Source organism: Balaenoptera musculus, chromosome 11 (genome assembly GCF_009873245.2).
Source record: "Balaenoptera musculus isolate JJ_BM4_2016_0621 chromosome 11, mBalMus1.pri.v3, whole genome shotgun sequence".
NCBI classification, from domain to species: Eukaryota; Metazoa; Chordata; class Mammalia; order Artiodactyla; family Balaenopteridae; genus Balaenoptera; species Balaenoptera musculus.
The window spans coordinates 1005301-1014610 of NC_045795.1; the positions used below are offsets into that span (position 1 = coordinate 1005301).

Below are 9310 nucleotides of genomic sequence, written 5' to 3' on the forward strand. Positions count from 1 at the left end.
GACGCGGACCCGGGCAGGCAGCCGGCGCGCTGCCCCCCGCCCTGGTTATCTGGCCGCCTTCGCCGGCGGCTGGGGCAGAGCCTCCTGGAAGCGCAGGCGGCGCGGCGAGCCGGACGTCTGCTTGTTTTCTAGTTCGGGCTCCTTTTTCCCGTTCCCGCCTGGAAGCTGCCGCGCGCGTTCTAGGCCGTCGGCCGCGTCCGCGTTCGGCCCTCTCCGCCGCCCCGAGCCTCCTCGGCGGCCGGAGGCGCCCCGGAGCCGGGCGAGCGCAGGGGAGGCGGCGGCCCGGCACCAGCCCGCAGGCCCGGACTCGCACTGGGCGGCCGGCCCAGCGAGGGCGGGGGGCGGCGGCGGCGGCGGCGGCGGCGAGCGGGGCCATGCAGGCGCGCTACTCCGTTTCCAGCCCCAACTCCCTGGGAGTGGTGCCCTACCTCGGCGGCGAGCAGAGCTACTACCGCGCGGCGGCGGCGGCCGGGGGCGGCTACACCGCCATGCCGGCCCCTATGAGCGTGTACTCGCACCCGGCGCACGCCGAGCAGTACCCGGGCGGCATGGCCCGCGCCTACGGGCCCTACACGCCGCAGCCGCAGCCCAAGGACATGGTGAAGCCGCCCTACAGCTACATCGCGCTCATCACCATGGCCATCCAGAACGCGCCGGACAAGAAGATCACCCTGAACGGCATCTACCAGTTCATCATGGACCGCTTCCCTTTCTACCGAGACAACAAGCAGGGCTGGCAGAACAGTATCCGCCACAACCTCTCGCTCAACGAGTGCTTCGTCAAGGTGCCGCGCGACGACAAGAAGCCGGGCAAGGGCAGCTACTGGACGCTGGACCCGGACTCCTACAACATGTTCGAGAACGGCAGCTTCCTGCGGCGGCGGCGGCGCTTCAAGAAGAAGGACGCCGTGAAGGACAAGGAGGAGAAGGACCGGCTGCACCTCAAGGAGCCGCCGCCGCCCCCGCCCCCGCCGCAGACCGGCCGCCAGCCCGCGCCCGCGCCGCCCGAGCAGGCAGACGGCGCGGCGCCCGGAGCGCAGCCGCCGCCCGTGCGCATCCAGGACATCAAGACCGAGAACGGTACGTGCCCCTCGCCGCCCCAGCCCCTGTCCCCGGCCGCCGCCCTGGGCAGCGGCAGCGCCGGCGCCGCCGCGGTGCCCAAAATCGAAAGCCCCGACAGCAGCAGCAGCAGCCTGTCCAGCGGGGGCAGCCCCCCGGGCGGCCTGCCGGCGGCGCGGCCGCTGAGCCTGGACGGCGCGGAGCCCGGCCAGCCGCCCGCGCCCGCGCCCGCGCCGCCGCACAGCCAGGGCTTCAGCGTGGACAACATCATGACGTCGCTGCGGGGGTCGCCGCAGGGCGCAGCCGCCGAGCTGGGCTCTGGCCTCCTGGCCCCGGCCGCCGCGTCCTCGCGCGCGGGCCTGGCGCCCCCGCTGGCGCTGGGCGCCTACTCGCCGGGCCAGAGCTCCCTGTACGGCTCCCCCTGCAGCCAGAGCCCCGGCGCGGGCGGCTCGGGCGGGGGCGGCGGGGCCGGGGGCGCCGGGACCTACCACTGCAACCTGCAGGCCATGAGCCTGTACGCGGCCGGGGAGCGCGGCGGCCACGTGCAGGGCGCGCCCGCGGGCGCCGGCGGCTCCTCGGTGGACGACCCCCTGCCCGACTACTCCCTGCCCCCGGCCACCAGCAGCAGCTCCTCGTCACTGGGCCACGGCGGCGGCGGCGGCCAGGAGGCCGGCCATCACCCTGCGGCCCACCAAGGCCGCCTGGCCTCGTGGTACCTGAACCAGGCGGGCGGGGACCTGGGCCACCTGGCGAGCGCGGCGGCGGCGGCCGCGGGCTACCCGGGCCAGCAGCAGAACTTCCACTCGGTGCGGGGGATGTTTGAGTCGCAGCGGATCGGCCTGAGCAACTCGCCGGTGAACGGGAACAGCAGCTGTCAGATGGCCTTCCCCTCCGGTCAGTCCCTGTACCGCACGTCAGGGGCCTTCGTCTACGACTGCAGCAAGTTCTGACCCCTCCGCCCTGCCCGCCTCCCAGCCGAACTAAACCGGGCCCCAGAGCAGGAGCAGCCAAAAGAACCCTCGATGCAAAACCGAAACCAAAAACCCAATTTGTGAAACGTTCACCAAACCAGCGAACAGAATCCCTCCAAACTTTCAACTCACCAGCACGAAGAAGAGTATTTTCTTAAAAGACGGATTCGGAGCCACCTCCACTTTGCCTTAACTAAATAAACAAAACCGTAAACTGTTTCGTACAGAGACAGCAGAGTCATGGTTTGTTAAAGGACAGTGTTACTCCAGATAACACGTAAGTTTCTTCTTCTCTTCAGAGAGCACGCTTTCCTCCTTCTGTCCTGTCCCTTCCCCTGCCGCCTCCTGCCTTCACGTCTCACCTGTAAGATACTATTTTATCCTCTGTTGAAAGGAGGTAGGAAGTCCCCGTATATGAAAATCGCTTTCTTTTTATCCATGGACTTGTTTTAAAATGTAAATTGCAACATAGTAATTTATTTTTAATTTGTAGTTGGATGTCGTGGACCAAACGCCAGAAAGTTTCCAAAACCTGACGTTAAATTGCCTGAAACTTTAAATTGTGCTTTTTTTCATTATAAAAAGGGAAACTGTATTAATCTTATTCTATCATCTTTTCTTTCTTTTTGTTGAACATATTCATTGTTTATTAATAAATTACCATTCAGTTTGAATGAGACCTGTATGTCTGGATACTTTCATACAGCTTTAAATATTATAAGAAAAAAAGATTTCAGAGATTAAGACACTAGAAATTATCAATTCTCCTTCTAAATCTCCGAAAAAAATGGAGACACCCTCTGACTATTCCTTGTCAAATTTCACATAAAAGTCTCTTTTTGTTTAGATTTTTTTTTTTCCCTGCAGCATCTTCTGCAAAACGTACTGTATAGTCAGTCAGCTTGCTTTGTGGCTAGTAAAAAGAGATTTTCCTAAACAGATCTGAGTTGGCATATACACAAATTCATTTCCTCAGGAATGACTGCACATGATTTGGAAATTTTAAGCCCATGAATCAGCAGCGGTCTTACCGCAGTGATACCTGTGTGTGGAGAGAGGTGGCTGTGCCTCCAGATACACACATGCAGATCTGGCTTGTGTGTCACATCGAAAAACTGCGATGTGTGTTAGACATCCCTGAGAGCCAAATGCTGGATGATTTTCTTCCTATTAATTTCACTCCTTTCTAAGAGGAAAAAAAACCCAGCTTTTAAATGTATGTATATAACTCATCCACATCTACAGTCCTTCATGTCTAACGCAGAAGGATTGATTTAAAAACAAAACATGTACGGTGGGTTGGAAAGGGATATTTAATCTTTGGGAAACTATTTTAGAAGATATGTTTGTTGAACAGTTATTTTTTGAAAAAGATTTAAAACAATAACAAGAAGGAAGGAGCAAAGAGCAGGGCATTTTAGTCCAGGTGGTTTCTTTTCAATCCCACTTTTCTTGTTAATTTACAGTTAAACCTAGGGGGCAGTTCGGATCGGCCCTCCCCCTTTGTAAATAACCCAGGAAATGTAATAAATTCATTATCTTAGGGGGATCTGCCCTGTCAATCAGACTTTGGGGAGATGGCGGTTTGATTACAGTCATTCAGGGCCTTTCCGTTTGTTTTCGAGATAATACAGTTTCCTGCTATCTGCCGCTCCGATCTAGAGGCAACACTTAGCAGTAATTGCTGTTGCTTGTTGTCAAAATTTGATCATTGTTAAAGGATTGCTGCAAATAAATACACTCTACTTCCAGTCAAAAACTGCTTTACGTGGCCTCTGATTTGCTGGGTCCTTGGCTCAGAGTCGCAGCCCAGCGGCCGGGCTGGGCGCGCAGGGCGCGGCGTCCCCCGGGGTAGGCGGCCGGGACCGGCCTTCCCGCCGCGCGACCCGCTCCGATTCGCAGCCCTGGGCCTGGGCGGCCTCGCGCTTCCCAGGGCCCCCACCCCCACCCCTTTGGGTGGTGAAGGGGAAAAATCTGCAGACAAATCTCGTCGTTCCCGCGTCGGCCCATTCGTGGGAGCCGAGCGTGGAGCGGGGCGGGCGGACAAAAGGACCGTGGTCGGAGCGGGGCTGTCCGGGCGCGGAAGGGAAGCGGACGCAGGTGACCGGCGGCCCTGTCCCCTCAGACGGGCACCGCTCCCCGCCCCACCCCCCGAGGCGGGCAGCGCGGGCGCCGGGAGCCTGACCTTTCCGGCTTGGCTGTCCCACTTCTCCGAGTCGGGGACGGCGGTGTGGACCCGGACCCGCCCGGGGTTTCCGGCCGGGGTGCGTCTCCGCGGCCCCGACGCCGGCCTCTGGGACCGGACGCCCCTCGTCTAATTAGGGTAACGACGCGTCCGGCCGCTCGCCGCCCACGCCCGCGCCCCGTCCTCCCGGACCGGGAGGGTCGGGGCGGCCGCGCCGAGGGGAAGGTATCCGGAGCCCGGGGCGGAGGGCCCGAGGGACTCACCGCGCGTCTCAGCCGGGCGCGGGGCTCTGGCTCCGCGCCGCGCTCGCCGCCTTTGTCTGGAGGACGCACGTGTGTTCGTGCGGAGCGCGGCGGGCGGCGGGGCCACGGGCGGGTCCCGCTCCCGGCGCCCGCGCGCCCTCCCCTCGCTGGTCTGACGGCCCCGGCCCGGACGACCTGCCCGGCGGCGCTGGGCCCGGGCGGCCTCCCCGCGCGCTGCGTCCTCGCGCGGCGTGCGCGGCCGGTTTGCGGAGGCCTCGGGGCACCTGGAGCGGCCGCGCGGGTGGGCGGCGGGGCCCGCGACCCCCTGCGTCCCCGCGGCCTCGGCTGCCGGCCCAGGCCCGGCCTTCGGAGCGCGGGCGCCGCGGCGAGGGTGGGAGAGGGCCGGCTGGGCCGGGCGGCGCTTCCGACCCGGGCTCGTCCTTTCTGGGCCCCGAGTCCGGCGGCTGGAGAGGGAGCCGGGCGCGCGGCGCTCGATTCCTAGGAAAGGCCGGCGAGAAGCCCTGGCCGCAGCCGGGGAGTGTTTCTGCGCTCGCCTTGGGAGCCTCTTAGCAATCATTTCTGCCGTCTTCATTCCGAACGTTTGAAAGTTAGGCCTTTAAGAAATGCGTCGAGGAAGACGTTTGAGTTATACGTATGCAGAGAAAGTAGTTATTTCTACGCGAGTTGCCCACGTCGTTCAGAAGCTGTTTGAGCAGGAGGGCACAAGTCTGCTCGTTAAGCTGATTCTTAGGACCACTTATGTGATGTTTTCTACTCTCAGTACATTTGCTTTTGGCTTCTTAAACCAACTCCTGCCACCTAAGCCTTGGGAAGCTGGGGCCTCCTTATTCGGAAGTGAGCACTCCTTGTACTTTAGTGCTTTGATTCGTACCTTTTTTGCAACAAGGATAATTTTGCTGTAAAATATTCTAAGAAAAACTCCCTGATACTTTAACCAGTAGCACAGTTTGAAATTAGCCTGGGACACCAGGAGGGACCCAGCGGGCAACTTGGCTAATTTGGGAGTGTCAGCCTCTGTAGAGAGTTTTAGGGGAATAAGGACTTTTGTCCTGCGTGTGACAGTGGGCACTCCTTAGCAGTTTTTACCATGAGCAGGTAAACGTCAGCGCGCCACACGCCATACACAAGCTTGCATTTGGGGTATTGTACGCGTGGCGGGCATTGTTCTCAGGGTTATGTGTTGGCAGCCCCTCTGCACCAGATGCATGCAAACAAGCACACACTTTACAATTTATCATGCCGTGCAGTTTGTGTCATTAATAATCGACATTTTCAGGGGAATAAGGCTCAATTGTGCTGGTGGCCCGTAAGCCCTTGGCTGTTTCCTGCGGGGTCAGAAACAGGGTCAGGAAATAAGAGTGCCTTACAGCCCTATGGCTCCCCCGAACTTTGATAGGTGGAAGAGAGACATAGGACCTTTTCTCTCAGCCCTGTTCCCTTTGGAGGGGTCTTGGTTTTTTAAGGTGGAGAGCCGTTAGTTTTGTTGTTAACGGTGCAAAACCCCAGAGAGGCCTGAACCCTGTGCTGGTCCGGGCTGCCCGGCCAGGCTGCCCAGGAAGGACAGGAGGCATCCCTAGCGGATCCAGGCCCTGACTCCCTTAGCAGGGTTGTCCCCTGCTGTTGGTGGCAGTTGGAGTGACAGTTTCTACCCCACCCCACATCTTGGAGCTTCTGGAGAGGGGCCCCGTTTGCTTCTGAGCCCAGTTCCCACCGCGGGGTCGGCCCTGGTGTCTCGATGCCATCTCTTTGGACTCCTGTTGACTCATTTTGTAGAGCCATTAGCCCTTCCCACCCGGTCGTAAACAAATGTCGCTTTAGGGGCAAGATTGATGGTGGCCATGTAATAAAGCTGGCCAGGCGGGACAGAATCCGATTCTGTGTGAGCGGTTCTTCAGCCGGGCAGGGAGCTCTGGGGGGAGTCGGGGAGAAAAGGAACCAAGAGACTGTCAGAGTGTTCACCCCAGGAGTTGTGGGGAGCAGGGAAGCAGAGAGCCGCGAGGCTCCCGGCAGCACAGCCTGACTGATTCAGGCAGTGGCCACCGCGAAAAAGCCCGCTGACGTGTGCCAGGGGCCTAAACACCAGTTTCAAAACCCCCCACTCTTCTGAAAGCTCCTATTTCAATTTAGAAGGAGGCCCAGAGGTTCCTGGGAAAGAGCTTTTTATTAATGGCACTTTGGTGGCACCTAAACACAGTCTTCCTTTGCTGTTTGGGCCCTGTATCGGTAGCTGGTACTTGGTGGCCTGCTGCCCCTTTGCTCCACGTCCCCGTTTTTGAGTGTGAATCCATCATCAGCACTAAGTTCTAGATGTCTCTACCCCCTCCCCCCTTTCTGTCCTCTCCTTCTCCTACCCTCTTCCTCCCAGGCCCCCACAGAAGGCCTTGGGGCCTGAAGCCCCTCTAGGACGTCCCCGCGCCAGCCTGCACCGCCTCCCCGGGGGGCGCGTGCCTACCGTGCACAGGGCCCGGGCCGGATGCGGCAGCCGGAGCGCGCACTCGGGCCCCAGACAGACCAGGACAGGGCGGGCCACACAGAGAAGGGCTGGCAGGTTTCAGGTCCGAGTCCGGGTGCGAAGGGGGCATCCTTCATCCAAGGAATTCCAGCTCCAAAACCCATTCAGGAGAACGAAAGCCGCTTCTCCACGACGTTCTCCACGGGATTAGGAGTGGAAAATTGAGCAAAATGGACCACGTCTGCCTTATTGGAAACCAAAATATGGTGTAGGGAGCATAAGGGCAACCTAGGACCTTTGCTGTGCCCTTTCCTATCTTACCCTGGCTCCAAAGAAGCCCTCTGCTTTACATTATTTTGTTGTTGTTGACTTTTTTCCCTCACTGATTTCAAATTTGCAGCATATTGAGCGTATTATAGGGGATACCGTACGATCTGGGATTTCCTTGCCTTGAGGCCCAGGCGTCTTCAGACAGGAGAGAAGGGTGGAGCTCCCAGAGGAGACACAGGACAGGGGAGGCCGGTCCACCCGGTCCTGAGAGAGGGCCTGGCGTTCATTCCTGCCCAGAGTGGTCGGCCGGTGACCCTGCAGGATTCAGGGGTGCTTCCCCAGGCCTCTCGCTTTTCCACTTTTCCACGTGGCACCTCCCTCTCTTCTACCAAAGAGCATCTTCTCTCTCTGGTCTGCCTTTGGGTTCCTCCAAGCCACTGCCTGTCCCCTTCCCCTAGCCGTCCCTCACGTCACTCCCAGGAAGGACACTGGGTGGGCTGCTCCTTTGCCCCCGAAGTCAACACAGCTTGGTGCTACTTGGGTGGCCCTGGGAGTGCAGTTTGCGAACCCAGGGAGTGAGCAGTGGGCAGGCGGCCAAAGCCGGGTGGTGGGACCCCAGGCGTGGCCTAGGGAGCAGAGGAGGACCTCTCCAGGGGCTCCACCAGGACTCAGTACTGGAGGTTGGGGAATGAAGGGGTTTGTTGTAGGGCTTTGGGGACGATTTAGATCAGAGATGAGAGAGGGAGAGAGAGAGGAGACAGACACCTTCCCTCCTCCATTACCTACCCCAGGGAAAAGGCAGGAAAACCAACACATTTAGCGCCATTAACTCTTAAGGCCTCTGCATTTCCTTCAGTATAAAAGCAGGTCATTGGGCCCGGAGGCTGTGCTGGGTCTCCTTAATGGCTACAGATGTGCAAACCAGACAGGAGAGGGGACCATGTGCTTAGGCGGCAGCGATCGGATTCTTAAAAATCTGCGAGTGGAGGAAAAACGAGAACTCTGTCCTCTGAGTTGAGCGAGCTCGGCGTCCCCCGCCGCGCACCGGGTCCCTGAGACCCGCCGAGGCCAGACCCGACCCCGGTGCACCCTGTGCGCAGCGCCTGGGTTCAGGCCCGGTCGGAGCCGCCCCGGAGCCTTCCGTGCGGTCCCGAAGAGGATTTTTATCATTGTCACCCCGCAGGACACACGGGGAGAGCGGCCGGGCCTCGCAGCTGGCCGATCAGGTCCCGGCGAGAGGAGGCGGAGGGGCCGTCGGGGAGAAGACGGGAGGCCCCACCGCGGCTCCCACGGCCCGGGCTGACTGGGTGCCAGACATTCCCGGAGGGACCTCGGCCCCGGGGCCCCGCGGGGGCTTCCTGCGCGGAGCCTCGGTTAGTGCCGGCAGTGGTTTCCAGTGTTTGGTGACCGAGAACCAACCCAACGCAGCTCGGCTTTGCGGGCCGGTCCCCGGGTGGGTCGGTGGAGCCGGGGCCGCGGGCGCCGTCGGGGAGAAGCGGCGCGACGGGAAGGCCTCGCCGTTTGGCCCTTGCCTGGAGGCTTCCTCGCCATTAAAAGCCAAACTCCAGCCGAGGTCCTGCCCCCTTCCAAATAGACACTTCCGCGCCCGGGCCGCCGCTCCAGCTCCAGGCGGGCCTCACAGCCGGCCCGGGCCCAGCGCCTCCCGTCGGAGCGGCCAACGCCAGAACCCCGGCTGCAGCCGCCACCCCCGGTTCACCCACCCTGCTGTTGGGAGTCAGGCCTTCTGAGCGCTGTCTCCTCGCGCGCCCTGGGCGCACCGGCGCCTGGGCGAGGCTGGGGCTGAGCCGCGTGGGACTTTCTGCTTCTTAACTGCAGCTCTCTGTCGCGTCTTAGCCCGCGCTGGGGCTCAGGGCGCTGGGACACGTGCGCGGGGTCCCGCCGCCAGGGCTGGGGGAGGGGCGCGCGGCCGGCGCATGCGCGCGCTTGGTCCCTCTGCGGTCCTTGTCCTGGGATCCGGGCCCCTCGGTGCGGCCGCGGCTCGGAGGCGGTGGGTGGCGGAGCCCGGGGCCCCGCATCCGCGTCGGAGCTCCTCCGCGCAGTGGCTTCCGCGCCGGGAGCCCCAGTCCCCGAATCCAGAGATCAAAGGGGG

The 9310-nt window shown here is 61.2% G+C and overlaps 1 protein-coding gene across 1 annotated transcript; it reads left to right on the forward strand.

Annotated features, from left to right (window-relative positions):
* Positions 1 to 274: 274 nt before the first annotated feature.
* On the forward strand, positions 275 to 3770 carry FOXC1 (forkhead box C1). The gene has a single exon (XM_036870719.1). It carries the CDS (start codon positions 375 to 377, stop codon positions 2007 to 2009), a length of 1635 nt encoding a protein of 544 aa, XP_036726614.1. The 5' UTR covers positions 275 to 374; the 3' UTR covers positions 2010 to 3770.
* Positions 3771 to 9310: the final 5540 nt, after the last annotated feature.

Excerpts from the sequence above, each read along its gene's own strand:
- FOXC1 (XM_036870719.1), top strand. The coding sequence starts at position 375 with ATGCAGGCGCGCTACTCCGTTTCCAGCCCCAACTCCCTGGGAGTGGTG.